Genomic DNA, 15,963 nt, shown 5'->3' with positions numbered 1-15,963 from the left:
CCTATCACACTTTGGTTAGCATTACCTGAATTACTACCCTGCACTATGTAGCCTTGTCCTTTTAACTTTCCAAATCTCCCTTCAAGATGATCATCACCCACCCCCATTTAGATTAAAGCCCTCTTGACAGCCCTAGTTCTATGACTCAGTGGAAGACAGACCTCGATCTGGTTTAAGTAAAGATCCTCCCAAAGGTACAGCTCCCTCTTTCCCCAGTACTGGTATCATTGCCCAATCAATCAAAACTTATTTCTCCCACTCCAATCTTTGAGCTTGGCATTTAACGCTCTTGACTCTTTTATATACCCTATGCCTATTTGCTCATGGCTCAAGTAGTAATCGAGAGATGGTGTCCAAAAAGGTTAGGTGGGGTTTCTGGGTTATGGGGTTAGGGTGGAGGTGTGGGCTTAGGTAGGGTGCTCTTTCAAAGGGCCGGTGCAGACTCGATGGACCGAATGGCCTGCTTCTGCACTGTAAATTCTACGAATTCTATGAATTCTGTCTTTGTGAATCAGATTTTTAACAGTGTATTTTTAATCTGACACTCCAGGGTGGCACGGTAGCCAGTGGGTAACACTGTTGCTTCACAGCTCCAGGGTCACAGGTTCAATTCCCGGCTTGGGTCACTGTCTGTGTGGAGTCTGCACGTTCTCCACTTGTCTGCATGGGTTTCCTCTGGGTGCTTGGTTTCCTCCCACAAGTCCCAAAAGACACGCTGTTAGGTAATTTGGACATTCTGAATTCCCCCACTGTGTACCCGAACAGGCGCCGGAATGTGGTGACTAGGGGCTTTTCACAGTAACTTCAATGCAGTGTTAATGTAAGCCCACTTGTGACAATAAAGATTATTATTATTATAAGATTATCATGCAGCTCCGCCTGAATATAAAATTTTCCATGGCCACCTGTGCAAAACATTCCCGATAGTCACAGGTCTGGAAATTCCAAAGCCAAGACACCCTCATTCGTGGGACAAGGAATTTCTAGAGGCTACAGTCGACAGATCTTAGCTGCTTATACTCCCTCAGGAGAATCTCTTGCGTCATTGGTACCCACGTACAGCTGTTGTTGGCACCCATGTGCACCATGCCAGTGGATCTTTCCCCTCCCACCCCAAGTTCCTTTCTCGCCATGAGGCAGGTACCGGGCAGGCCACGCAGCCTTCAGAACTAATGCTCTTGGCTGCAGACACCAGACTGTTGTCTAACTACACAATCCCCTCGTGCAACCGCATTCCTTTTTACTGTTATAATATGGCAGGTGGTAAGTGTCAGGTTGTCCATATTCCAAAGAGAAACTAGAACAGGTTATCACAACGATTTGCAATTTGTACTCTGTGGAAAAAGTATCTGAAGTCAGGAGAAAGAATTTCAAGCCACTTGTGAATATTATTTTTAATTAAGTTTAAACATTTCTTAAAAAAGGGGAAAAGCTATAACTTAATGACAGAAGATTGCATTTACACAGTTAACTGAACTTCTTCAAACATTTCTCGAAAGATTTCTGCTTTATTAACTGCTTTATAAACATCGCTTTGGGTAATAGTCCTCATAGATTTTAATCTGTAAAAATTGCAGTAATATTACCACAAATCCACTGTTGCTATCGGGAAAGTTTTGCACAGGCTTTTCTCTCTCTCATTTGATACTGAGAAGCCACAGCTTGTCTCATAGAATTTTTTTTACAGTGCAGAAGGAGGCCATTTGGCCCATCGAGTCTGCACCGGCTCTTGGAAAGAGCACCCTACCCAAGGTCATCACCTCCACCCTATCCCCATAACTCAGTAACCCCACCCAACACAAAGGGCAATTTTGGACATTAAGGGCAATTTATCATGGCCAATCCACCTAACCTGCACATTTTGGACTGTGGGAGGAAACCAGAGCACCCGGAGGAAACCCACGCACACACGGGGAGGATGTGCAGACTCCGCACAGACAGTGACCCAAGCCGGAATCGAACCTGGGACCCTGGAGCTGTGAAGCAATTGTGCTATCCACAATGCTACCGTGCTGCCCTCTCAAAGCCTTGCAGATACAAACACTTTTCTCTGAGGGTGGCGGCATAGCTTTTTCACATGTCTGTTTCCAGCACACACTCCTTTAGGATCTCATAACCTACTGATACACCTTCAATCTCTCTTTAAATATGCTCTTTTTGCATTTTACTTTAACTCTAGTGTATTACATTCCTTTTTGGGTAAAAGTAAACTTCCTACTTTGCTTCATCCATTTACGATATACATGTTCCTTTTGAAATGCAATTGTTAACTTCAAGTCACTACCTTTATCTACTGAAGATAAATTTCTGTTCATGCTGTCCACTGGTACACCATCTTAGCCCTGCTCATCTTCACTTCAAACTGCTTGTTTTCACACCTAACCTCTTTGTGATGTTCTGAACCTTGCAGTCTATTGTCTTCAGTGTAATTAAATTATTCACACTGTGACGAAGGCAGGATTTTAGATATATTGGAATATAAACATTTGGCAAGTTAAGGATTAAAAGCCTGGGTTGGAGTATGTTTGACTGCAGTAGTCCTATTATTAAAATATTCATGTTTTGCAAGATCAGAGGTGAAATTGACCAGAGTAAAAAGCCTGGGCTAATGCACTGTTGTTTGTCCAGGGGGAATCCCTGGGGAGTTAATGTGTTTTCAACCTGGAGAGGTGATGCCATTACTGGATGGAGATACGGCATTCAGATAGTTTGAGAAAGCTTTTGAGTTGAATTCTGATCTGGCTACCTTTTAGACTACAAGTAAAGTATTTTGCTTAGAGTAGGATAGATAAGAAGATTAATATTATTAAGCAGTGCAGACTTGTCCGGTCAAGGAAGAAGCTGAAACAAGTCAGTAGAAACAGGTTTTCTGAAGACATCCAGCCAGAGTCTGCAGGGGTTCTAACAGGAGTCAAATCTGTTCTGGAAAGCAAGTGTTACTCTGTGCTATTGTATTCTAGGATGCATCGTGAGCTTGTATGTATTTCCTTTATTGTTGTTTCATTAACAGAGATAATAATTGCATTTATTGTATTTGGTAGTATTGTTTAAGGGACAATTGTAAGCTATTTCTGGGTGTGATGTTAAAGACTTTAATATTGTGTTAATAAAGTACTGTTTTAAAATACTAAATCCCTATTTTTTCATGCAGTCACTCCTGGAGTGAAGTGTTATAGAACATAGAACATAGAACGATACGACAAAGTCCCACATAAGAGATTAGCATGTAAAACTAAAGCACATGGGATTGGGGGTAGAACATAGAACATAGAACAATACAGCGCAGTACAGGCCCTTCGGCCCACGATGTTGCACCGAAACAAAAGCCATCTAACCTACACTATGCCATTATCATCCATATGTTTATCCAATAAACTTTTAAATGCCCTCAATGTTGGCGAGTTCACTACTGTAGCAGGTAGCGCATTCCACGGCCTCACTACTCTTTGCGTAAAGAACCTACCTCTGACCTCTGTCCTATATCTATTACCCCTCAGTTTAAAGCTATGTCCCCTCGTGCCAGCCATTTCCATCCGCGGGAGAAGGCTCTCACTGTCCACCCTATCCAACCCCCTGATCATTTTGTATGCCTCTATTAAGTCTCCTCTTAACCTTCTTCTCTCCAACGAAAACAACCTCAAGTCCATCAGCCTTTCCTCATAAGATTTTCCCACCATACCAGGCAACATCCTGGTAAATCTCCTCTGCACCCGCTCCAAAGCCTCCACATCCTTCCTGTAATGCGGTGACCAGAACTGGACGCAATACTCCAAATGCGGCCGTACCAGAGTTCTGTACAGCTGCAACATGACCTCCTGACTCCGGAACTCAATCCCTCTACCAATAAAGGCCAACACTCCATAGGCCTTCTTCACAACCCTATCAACCTGGGTGGCAACTTTCAGGGATCTATGTACATGGACACCTAGATCCCTCTGCTCATCCACACTTCCAAGAACTTTACCATTAGCCAAATATTCCGCATTCCTGTTATTCCTTCCAAAGTGAATCACCTCACACTTCTCTGCATTAAACTCCATTTGCCACCTCTCAGCCCAGCTCTGCAGCTTATCTATATCCCTCTGTAACCTGCTACATCCTTCCACACTGTCGACAACACCACCGACTTTAGTATCGTCTGCAAATTTACTCACCCACCCTTCTGCGCCTTCCTCTAGGTCATTGATAAAAATGACAAACAGCAACGGCCCCAGAACAAATCCTTGTGGTACTCCACTTGTAACTGAACTCCATTCTGAACATTTCCCATCAACCACCACCCTCTGTCTTCTTTCAGCTAGCCAATTTCTGATCCACATCTCTAAATCACCCTCAATCCCCAGCCTCCGTATTTTCTGCAATAGCCTACCGTGGGGAACCTTATCAAACGCTTTGCTGAAATCCATATACACCACATCAACTGCTCTACCCTCGTCTACCTGTTCAGTCACCTTCTCAAAGAACTCGAAAAGGTTTGTGAGGCATGACCTACCCTTCACAAAGCCATGCTGACTATCCCTGATCATATTATTCCTATCTAGATGATTACAAATCTTGTCTCTTATAATCCCCTCCAAGACTTTACCCACTACAGACGTGAGGCTCACCGGTCTATAGTTGCCGGGGTTGTCTCTGCTCCCCTTTTTGAACAAAGGGACCACATTTGCTATCCTCCAGTCCTCTGGCACTATTCCTGTAGCCAATGATGACATAAAAATCAAAGCCAAAGGTCCAGCAATCTCTTCCCTGGCCTCCCAGAGAATCCTAGGATAATTCCCATCAGGACCCGGGGACTTATCTATTTTCAGCCTGTCCAGAATTGCCAACACCTCTTCCCTACGTACCTCAATGCCATCTATTCTATTAGCCTGGGTCTCAGCATTCTCCTCCACAACATTATCTTTTTCCTGAGTGAATACTGACGAAAAATATTCATTTAGTATCTCGCCTATCTCTTCAGACTCCACACACAACTTCCCATCCCTGTCCTTGACTGGTCCTACTCTTTCCCTAGTCATTCGCTTATTCTTGACATACCTATAGAAAGCTTTTGGGTTTTCCTTGATCCTACCTGCCAAATACTTCTCATGTCCCCTCCTTGCTCGTCTTAGCTCTCTCTTGAGATCCTTCCTCGCTACCTTGTAACTATCCATCACCCCAACTGAAACTTCACACCTCATCTTCACATAGGCCTCCTTCTTCCTCTTAACAAGAGATTCCACTTCTTTGGTAAACCACGGTTCCCTCGCTCGACGCCTTCCTCCCTGCCTGACCGGTACATACTTATCAAGAACACGCAGTAGCTGATCCTTGAACAAGCTCCACTTATCCAGTGTGCCCAACACTTGCAGCCTACTTCTCCACCTTATCCCCCCCAAGTCACGTCTAATGGCATCATAATTGCCCTTCCCCCAGCTATAACTCTTGCCCTGCGGTGTATACTTATCCCTTTCCATCATTAACGTAAACGTCACCGAATTGTGGTCACTGTCCCCAAAGTGCTCTCCTACCTCCAAATCCAACACCTGGCCTGGTTCATTACCCAAAACCAAATCCAACGTGGCCTCGCCTCTTGTTGGCCTGTCAACATATTGTTTCAGGAAACCCTCCTGCACACACTGTACAAAAAACGACCCATCTAATGTACTCGAACTATATCTTTTCCAGTCAGTATTTGGAAAGTTAAAGTCTCCCATAATAACTACCCTGTTACTTTCGCTCTTATCCAGGATCATCCTCGCCATCCTTTCCTCTACATCCCTAGAACTATTTGGAGGCCTATAGAAGACTCCCAACAGGGTGACCTCTCCTTTCATGTTTCTAACCTCAGCCCATACTACCTCGGAAGATGAGTCCCCATCTAGCATCCTCTCCGCCACCGTAATACTGCTCTTGACTAGCAGCGCCACACCTCCCCCTCTTTTGCCTCCTTCTCTGAGCTTACTAAAACACCTAAACCCCGGAACCTGCAACATTCCTTCCTGTCCCTACTCTATCCATGTCTCCGAAATGGCCACAACATCGAAGTCCCAGGTACCAACCCATGCTGCCAGTTCCCCTACCTTATTTCGTATACTCCTGGCATTGAAGTAGACACACTTCAAACCACCTACCTGAACACTGGCCCCCTCCTGCGACGTCAAATCTGTGCTCCTGACCTCTATACTCTCATTCTCCCTTACCCTAAAACTACAATCCAGGCTCCCATACCCCTGCTGCATTAGTTTAAACCCCCCCAAAGAGCACTAACAAATCTCCCCCCCCCCTCCCCCCCCAGGATATTTGTGCCCCTCAGGTTCAGATGTAGACCATCCTGTCTGTAGAGGTCCCACCTTACCCAGAAAGAGCCCCAGTTATCCAGAAATCTGAATCCATCCCGCCTGCACCATCCCTGTAGCCACGTGTTTAATTGCTCTCTCTCCCTATTCCTCATCTCACTATCACGTGGCATGGGCAACAATCCAGAGATAACAACTCTGTTTGTTCTAGTTCTGAGCTTCCATCCTAGCTCCCTGAAAGCCTGCCTGACATCCTTGTCCCCTTTCCTACCTATGTCGTTAGTGCCAATGTGGACCACGACTTGGGGCTGCTCCCCTTCCCCCCTAAGGACCCGGAAAACACGGTCCGTGACATCACGTACCCTTGCACCTGGGAGGCAACATACCAAACGTGAGTCTCTCACGCTCCCACAAAATCTCCTATCTGTGCCCCTGACTATCGAGTCCCCAATTACTAATGCTCTGCTCCTCTCCCCCCTTCCCTTCTGAGCAACAGGGACAGACTCCATGCCAGAGGCCCGTACCCCATGGCTTACCCCTGGTAAGTCCCCCTCCCCCCCACAAGTATCCAAAGCGGTATACTTGTTTCTCAGGGGAACGACCGCAGGGGATCCCTGCACTGACTGCTTCTTCCCAGTCCCTCTTAGTTACCCATCTATCTCCAATCTTTGGTGTAACTAATTCCCTGAAGCTGCTATCTATGACCCCCTCTGCCTCCCGAATGATCCGAAGTTGCTCCAGCTCCAGTTCCCTAACTCGGTCTTGGAGGAGCTGGAGATGGCAGCACTTCCTGCAGGTAAAATCAGCAGGGACACTAACGGCATCCCTCACCTCAAACATCCTGCAGGAGGAACATTGCACTCCCTTCCCTGCCATCCCTCTAACTTTCTACCACGATCTGGCTAACAACTAACTTAAATAAAAAATAAAATAATAATAATAATAATAAAATATGGTACTTACCTCACACCAATGGGTTTTATTATTAGGTTAGAGGAGGAGGGCGGGTGGGAGACACTACACGTGTAGTGTATCCGGTTTCCTCTCCACCAGAATTTATTGGTGAGGGTCTTCCCAGAAGTCCGCGGGTCGAACTTCCTGTTCCCGCCTTAAAACACAATTTTTTTTTTTTAAAAAACAGCAAAGAGGGACCGAAAAAGGCACCAGGTAAGTGTTTACCGCTGAAATTGACTAGCCTGCTCCTGTGAAGGTCTCCCAGAAATCACTAACGCACCACTTCCGCTGAAATCGACTGGCCTGCTCCTGCAAAGACAAGCATTTTTAAAGTAGAAACTTACCTCCCAGAAATCACTTGCGCACTGCTCCCGCTGAAATTGGCTAACCTGCTCCGCTCCCGCTGAAATCGACTGGCCTGCTCCTGCAAAGACAAGTGTTTTTAAAGGAGAAACTTGCCTCCCAGCAATCACTTGCGCACTGCTCCCGCTGAAATTGACTAACCTGCTCCGCTCCCGCTGAAATCGACTGGCCTGCTCTTGCAAAGACAAGTGTTTTTAAAGGAGAAACTTACCTCCCAGCAATCACTTGCGCACTGCTCCCGCTGAAATTGTTCTTTCTGCATCGTCTTACAAAATAAACTAAAATATTAAGGTTTTGTTACAGTATCCTCGTCACTGTTGGGGTCTGGTCTGGGATCATAATAACACCCAAACTCGCACACAAGCCTGTTTCACAGTATACCTCAGTAATATTGGGAAAATGTAGCCGGTGCAGTGGTTAGCACTGCTGCCTCATGGGGCTGAGGACCCGGGTTCGATCCCGGCCCCGGGTCTTTGACCATATGGAGTTTGCGCATTCTCCCCGTGTCTGCGTGAGTCTCATCCCCACAACTGAAAGATGTGTAGGGTAGGTGGATTGGCCATGCTAAATTGCCCCTTAATTGAAAAAAAATAATTGGGTACTCTCAATTCATCTTTTCAAAAAGTAATATTGGGAAAATATAATATTTCTTCACATTATAATTGCTTTCTGCACGACAGTGCCAGTTTGCTCATCTATCCTGCATTCTCTGCTCTCGTACACACAAGTTGCTAGATCTTGTTGGAAAATTGCGAGGGCTAAGGCTCCTCTTTGTTTCCATCTGTATCCTGATTCCTGCTTCACTCTCAGGACAACGGTGTAACAGTCTCCAGGAACAAAGTATCCAAGTAGCTTCCCCCTTCCCGAATGCATTGCAGTGCCCAAAGCACAAACTCCAGATCATCAACTCTGAACTGATGTTCCGTGCACTACAGATACTTATTGCAGATGTGGTTGCTGTGGATCACTGGTATCCACCAGTGCCTACATGCTACAGTTGCAACACATCCGCCCTGCCATCTTTATTGTGTTTTATTTAGCTAACTAGGTTACAAGTTTAGAAATATCATTCAACTATTACCTGTAGTTACGTTAAATAATTTAACTGGTTAAACTATAAGTTTAAAGCAATACTTAGATCTCACCAGTATTGGTTTCAACTACCAGGATAAAATCTTAAAATTCATCAATCACCTACTTGCTCACCATTTAATGCCTTTGAACATTCACAATTTATTGGGGTAAAAAAAGCAGCATGTCGTTTCCACTCTGCACAAAATTCCCAAGTTAGCACCTGTTCCTTGTTACAGTCAATCCTTGTTTCTACTCTGTTCTCCCACTCGAGTAGGAATCTAGTAAGTTCCTTACAATTGATTTTAAACTATTAAGTATGTAGTCTCTGTACTTTGATTTGTCCTCCCTCCTTAATGGACTGACATTTGCAGTTTTGCAATGGCAAGGCACAATTCCTAAATCTAAAGAACTTTGGGAAATTATGACAGGTGCATCCACATTTCCTTCACCTAGTGGTGCTGGGGTGTGATGATGTTGAAACTGGATCCTAACACAAATATTGTGAGAGTGAGAAGAGGATTGATGTGGGGTCTGAGAACAGTAGCAGTGTTGTGATGAGTCTGTGAACAATGGGAAATGGGTAACAATGGTTTGGAGCAGCAAACCTCGGAGCATTTGAAAGTACACCGTACGTTTTGAAATTAAGTAGTTTGGGACCGCTGGTCAGTGATCATGGCTTTTGTTTGGTGTTGGTAGGGTGGGTTGAATTGAGGATTTGGGATGCTTTAAAAAGTGAGTGACCTTGTGCCCACGAAGATGATAAAGTTGGTGGTGTTTTTTGTAAGAATGATGAAGGGGTTGACAAAAGAAGGCTGTGAGCTTTTAACTTCCTGGAGCTATTTTCCTCTCGAAATTTGTAATTCTAGTTTCCCATGAAAAGAGGCCTTTCAATTTATTTTTACAGGATGTGGGCTTCCCTGGCTATGTCAACATTTGTTGCCCATCCCTAAATGCTTTTGAAAAGGTGCTGGTGAACTGCCTTGAAGCGCTGCAGTCCATGTGGTTAGGTACGCCCACTGTTCTATTAGGGTATCCGGTTTCTTTCCTTTTGGACTTTGTAGCAGTTTTGATACAACTGCGTGGTTTGCTGGGCCATTTAACGGTCAACCACATTGTTGTGGATCTGGAGTCACATGTAGGCCAGGTTAGGCAAGGACTACAGATTTCCTTCCCTAAGGGACATTAGTGAACCAGCTGGGGTTTTTTTTAATGACAATCGACAATGGTTTCATGGTTTTAATTCCAGATATTTTATTGGATTCAATTTCCATCATCTGCCACGGCAGGATTCTAACTCGGGTCTGCAGAGTATTACTCGGGGTCTCTGGTTCACTCGTCCAGTGACAATACCACTACACCACTGCCTCCCCATAGAGTGGTGGTGGAGGGATTCTGTGGTAACAGCCCTAATCTTTAACCCCTTTTAAAATCCTCTTTGCAACTAATCCAAGGCAAGTAGGTATATTTAAGTGTGACTGAAAAACATGTCACACAAGGTGTATTGAAGAGCATTAATACTGTGGCTACCAGGGCAGGTTAAAGAACAGGAATGCTAAAGCGAGTAACTCACCTTCCGACCCCCCCAGCCCCCCAAAAAGCCTGTCCGCCATTTACAAGGCACAAGTCCGGATTGTAATGGGATACTCTCCACTTGCCTGGATGAGTGCAGCTCCAACAACACTCCAGAAGCTTGACACCATCCAGGAGAAAGCAGCCCGCTTGATTGCTTCCTCTTCCGCAAACATTCAAACCACCACCCCACACTGACGAACAGTGGCAGCCATGTGTACCAGTTACTCCTATAGCGAGTAACTCATCAAAGTTCCTCAGACAACACCTTCCAAACCCACAACCACTACCAGCTAAAAGGACAAGAGCAGCAGATACCTGGGAACCCCATCACCTGGAGAGTCCCCTCCAAGTCACTCACAACCCTGACTTGGAAATATATCACCATTCCTTCACTGTTGGTGGGGCAACATCCTGGAACTTCCTCCCTAACAGCACAGTGAGTGTACCTACATTTCAAGGACTGCAGTGGTTCATGAAAGCACCACCTTCTGAAGAGCAACTAGGGATGGGCAATAAATGCTGGCCCAACCAGCAACACCCACATCCCACAGATGAATTTTAAAAAAGGAATTTGTTTCTGTATAACAGCTCCATTATGCCAAAGAGTCTAGCTGTTTAGAAACATATCTTGGTTTTTGGTGTTCAAGATGCTTTGTTTTATAGTGATAAAAAGCAAATATAATTTAAATTACAAATTCATTTACATGTGGTGGTGCTGGTAGTTGCCTTACGAATGCTTAGTGGCATGGTGCAGGGATGTATGCAGGTTCAACTCGGCTTGCAACATGAGCCCTGTCAAACGGGAAAGGGAGATTCCTATTGAGATTGCCTTTGGTAATGGCAGGCTATGTGGAGGAGGGTATTCACAGTCAGAAAAACGCTGTGTGTGCACTTAGTTTTCTTGAGGTGTTAATCTCTAGACTGACATAGAAAAACGGCTGAAAACTATGAAACAGAAATTGATCAAATACAATTATGTAAATCCAAAAAAGTGTTTCTGGCATTATCTTTCCTTCCAAATGCACTTTCGAAATCGTTATTTAAACACAGTCTTCAGGAAGCTGTTAAAACCATACTTTTATCTTCTGGTTATCTTTGTAATTTATTGTCAGAATTTAAAGATTTTGGTGAACACTAATCTGAGGAAAGAGGGGTATTAAGCGGTCGATGGGAATCTGCATTCAATCTCCTGCAGGGTGATGTAAAGGAATCTGCACGACTCATTGTTTTCAGTGAAAACCAACACACTTCATTATGATCCCACACGGATACGAGTGGCATAGAGTGATCATGCAGATTTATTAAACCTGTATTAGCAAATTTTCTGGCTGACTAGATACTATTGTCATGGAAACAGATTGCAGTCTTTTTTTTGCTTTCCATGGTTGGCATGATTAAAGTTGTACAAAACATTCAGGGTGCAGTCTTTCACTGAAATTACAAGAATTAATTGTTTCTTTGTTCCCAGGACTTTCTTTTGTGGTGGCGTTGGGAGCTGGGGTACTGGTGACGGGAAGAGGGAGGGTTGGGTGGATGGTGGTGGTGGTTTGTGGTGGTAATGTAGAAGATATTCTCAAAGGCCGCAGGGTCTATTAAGCTTTCTTGATTTCTGTTTCTAGCTGGGAACAAGGATAGCAGCAGCAGATGTTTCTTATTTAACTCAAGTGTGTTTCTGGGAGAAGGAAAGTTAATGGGTGGATGATGATGTTTTTCTTATCAAATGTGGAATTCAGAAAGCTGTTGAGTGAGTGGTCATTATTTGTAAACTTTCACTTTTAAATTCTCAATATTTTGTGCAGAAGGATCGTGATTTGAAAACATTGTGCACTGCAACCAGTTTCTTCACCATAACATTTTTCCATTTATTAGTTAGGTAGCTAGAAATTAATACTTTGTCACTTTACAAATTTTTTTGGCTTGTTTACACTGAGAATACACATAAAAATGATTGTTCACTCACACCAGGCACTGGTGCCCAACACACATTGCATACAAAGAGTACAGAAATCATGGGCGGCACGGTAGCACAGTGGGTAGCACGGTTGCTTCACAGCGCCAGGGTCCCAGGTTCAGTTCCCGGCTTGGGTCACTGTGCGGAGTCTGCATGTTCTGCGTGTCTGCGTGGGTTTTCTCCGGGTGCTCCGGTTTCCACCCACAAGTCCCGAAAGACGCGCTGTTCGGTAATTTGGACATTCTGGATTCTCCCTCTGCGAACCCAAACAGGCGCCGGAATGTGGCATCTAGGGGCTTTTCAGAGTAACTTCATTGCAGTGTTAATGTAAGCCTACTTTTGGCAATAAAGATTATTATTATATCTACTTCAAAGCAATGCCACTTGTGAGGATTAGTATTTAAATAACAATGGAAGATTCAGATATCTCCTACATAAACAGTGCAGAGCGGGTTACCTGAAATACAAACCAGGGTTAAATGGTACGGACACCATCGCCGTGGTTTCTTTCCAACATTCAGAGTTTACAGTTCTTATTTCTAAGGAGAACAATGTCCTATCGGACATTATGGATATTGCCACCATTTGAATAAGAACTCTGCAGGCATTGCACCTTAATGCCAAACCAATATATTTCATACATGGTGAAAGTCGTCTGATTACTCCTACCACTGTCACGTGACAGACCTGTAGCCACCAGTACCTCAGGCAAGCGCAAGAACTGAACATGTTGTCCCAAGGAACATAGAACATACAGTGCAGAGGGAGGCCATTCGGCCCATCGAATCTGCACCGACCTTCTTAAGCTCTCACTTCCAACCTATCCCTGTAACCCAATAACCCCTCCTAACCTTTTTGGACAGTAGGGGCAATTTAGCATGGCCAATCCACCTAACCTGCACGTCTTTGGACTGTGGGAGTAAACCGGAGTACCCGGAGGAAACCCACGCAGACACTGGGAGAACGTGCAGACTTTGCACAGACAGTGACCTAGTGGGGAATTGAACCTGGGACCCTGGCATTGTGAAGCCACAGTGGTAGCCACTGTGCTGCCCTAGCCACTGTGCTAAAGCAAAGTTTAGAAGAAACATCAAGCTCCTTGAATGTGGAAGGTTATGTTAGAAATTCACACAACATTACAAAATGATAACAGCATGAACGGAGGCCATTCAGTCATTTTATTGATACTGGCTCTTTGAAAAAGCTATTCAATTAATTCCACTCCCCTGCTCTTTCTCCAGACCCTGCAATGTTTTACCCCTTTGTTATGGGCCAGGATTTAGTAAACTCCAAAGTATATCATGGAGTTCACCTGACCTACAACTGTTCATTCATTTTGGTTACGAGGAGCACAAGAGCCTGCCTTTCAGGTGTTATTCAACAGAGACCTTAAGTACTTTTAATCAAAAACAAAGTTTATTGTACGAATTTAGTTAACATTTTTATAAAGACACACAGCATTTTTATCAACTACCAACATAAATACCCCACACAGCTACAGTACTCTGTGTATAACCCCTAATAAATTTCCCTTAACTGTTTCAATTTAATAACAACATCCCATAAACCAGAAAACCCTTTTACTAAAACAGTAGGTTTGAACTCCTTCCAGAAAACAGTTATCACTTTTAAGTTCTCAAGTAATCTGGAGACGGCTTTAAAAATGCAGAGAGACTCCAAGATACTTGTCTGTCTGCATCCAGCAGCCAAATGTGAAAATGGAAGCAAAGAAACTCAGTGCCACAAAACAAACCAAACCAAAATGAAAGTAAAACTCAGAGCCACAGCCCAGCTCCACCCACACAATGACATCACTGAAGCCATGTGAGAAGACAAAACATTTCTTAAAGGGACACTGCCATGTCTATCACTCTTTTGAAAGTTATTACTGAATTTTCTTCCAAGAATTGACACCAACTGGTTTAGCACAGGGCTAAAGAGCTGACTTTTAAAGCAGACCAAGGCAGGCCAGCGCACGGTTCAATTCCCGTACCAGCCTCCCCCCAACAGGCACCGGAATGTGGCGACTAGGGGCTTTTCACAGTAACTTCATTTGAAGCCTACTTTTGACAATAAGCAATTTTCATTTCATTTCAACGGTTGAATGGGCCAGGGCTTGTTGCTTTAGAAAATAAATTTCCTAGTTGCGACCTGCTAGAGATCTTTAAACTTATGAAGGATATGTTAGGTAAGCTGTTTCCACTTGTGGAGTCCAAGACCAGAGGACATAAATATATGATTGTCCCTAATAAATCTAGTAAGGAAATTAGGAGAAACCCCTTTGCCTAGAGAGTGATGGAATTCGCTACCACAAGGAATAGTTAAGGCGAATAAAATAGATATTTTAAAGGAAAGCTGGATAAATACATGAGGGAGAAATGAATAGAGAATTATGCTGATGAGGTAAAATAAAGCACGACGGGAGGAGGCTCATTCGGAACATAAACAACAGCATTGACCAGTTGGACCGAATGGCCTGCTTCTGTGCCATACATTCTACGTTTTGTCTGCTGCATGCACTTCCAATATACATCTAGATTATTACATTATTAACTGGAGTCTACTTCAGTAGCTCGGACTTCGAATCTTACTTTGGTGCAAGATATTTATAGTATTAGTTAATATACATCTAGATTATTACATTAACTCGAGCCTACTTGAGTAACTCGTACTTCGAACCTTACTTTGATGCAGGATATTTATATTATTAGTTATATTGTGTCAATGTTCAAAGCTTCAGATAAATGTATTAGTCAAAATATTAAACTTCACAGCATTGCAATTTATTTCATTCGCTTTTATACTTTATAGAAATATATTTTGGATTGTTTAGATAAATCTAATTGAGAAATCATGCGGGGACTCAAAACATTAAATGTGATCTTAATAGTTTTTTTATTGATTCCTGATTCATATACCATGTAATGTTGAATGTGTTTCTTTTCCTGTTTTTCAGATGCTTGTGACAACACCTGAGAAATGGGATGTGGTAACACGTAAAAGTGTTGGTGATGTTGCCTTGTCTCAGATTGTCAGACTATTAATTTTAGATGAAGTTCACCTATTACATGAAGATAGAGGACCAGTTCTTGAAAGCTTGGTGGCACGAACACTACGACAGGTAAACCGGTCTGATTCAAAAGTATTACTGTACAAAAGTTAGCATACAAAATGGTGAGAAGAAAGAAAGAATTTTCTTTGGACATACAGGTGTTTCTGTGCAGGAATCGTTTTGTGTTTCAGTAGTGTTCCTTGCATTGTTTGCCTGAAAGTTTGGGTGTAAATATATCATTTGTAGAAGATGTAAACAATATATTTTGTTGTGATTCGTTAATTTTGATTTATATATTGCTGTTTCCATGTGGCACTATTTCGAGCTGTACCTGCTACTAGTTAGATGTTTAATGCAGTAGTATAATGTAACTTATGAAATCTATTGAACATAGATCAGGAGCAGGAGTAGTCCATTCTAACACTCTAACCCTGCTTCACCATTCAATAAGATCATGGCTGATCTGATTGTGGCCCCAACTCCACTTTCCTTCCTACCCCTTAATACCCTTGGACTCCCTTATCAATCAAGAATCTACGTAACTCAGCCTTAAAAATATTCAATGATCGTGCCTCTGCCACTCTCTGGGAAGACATCTATTGTCTCACAAGAAGAATTTCTCCTTATCTCCGTTTTAAATGTGAGACACCTTATTTTCGATCTCTGTCCCCTAGTTATACACTCTCCCACAAGTGGAAACATCAACCCAGCCAAGTACC

The 15,963-nt window shown here is 43.4% G+C and overlaps 1 protein-coding gene across 4 annotated transcripts in view; it reads left to right on the top strand.

Annotated features, from left to right (window-relative positions):
• Positions 1-15,963, top strand: part of ascc3 (activating signal cointegrator 1 complex subunit 3) — an 813,859-nt gene that overhangs the window by 172,372 nt on the left and 625,524 nt on the right. For all 4 annotated transcript variants that reach the window (XM_072499844.1, XM_072499840.1, XM_072499842.1 and 1 more), the window contains exon 11: positions 15,149-15,313. In XM_072499844.1, coding sequence (XP_072355945.1) covers positions 15,149-15,313 — 165 coding nt within the window. The remainder of the gene's footprint in view (positions 1-15,148; positions 15,314-15,963) is intronic.

The sequence above is a fragment of the Scyliorhinus torazame genome, chromosome 4 (assembly GCF_047496885.1).
Source record: "Scyliorhinus torazame isolate Kashiwa2021f chromosome 4, sScyTor2.1, whole genome shotgun sequence".
Taxonomy (NCBI): Eukaryota; Metazoa; Chordata; class Chondrichthyes; order Carcharhiniformes; family Scyliorhinidae; genus Scyliorhinus; species Scyliorhinus torazame.
The sequence above is the reverse complement of the archived record's forward strand: the minus strand, read 5'-3'. Positions and strand labels throughout refer to the sequence as shown.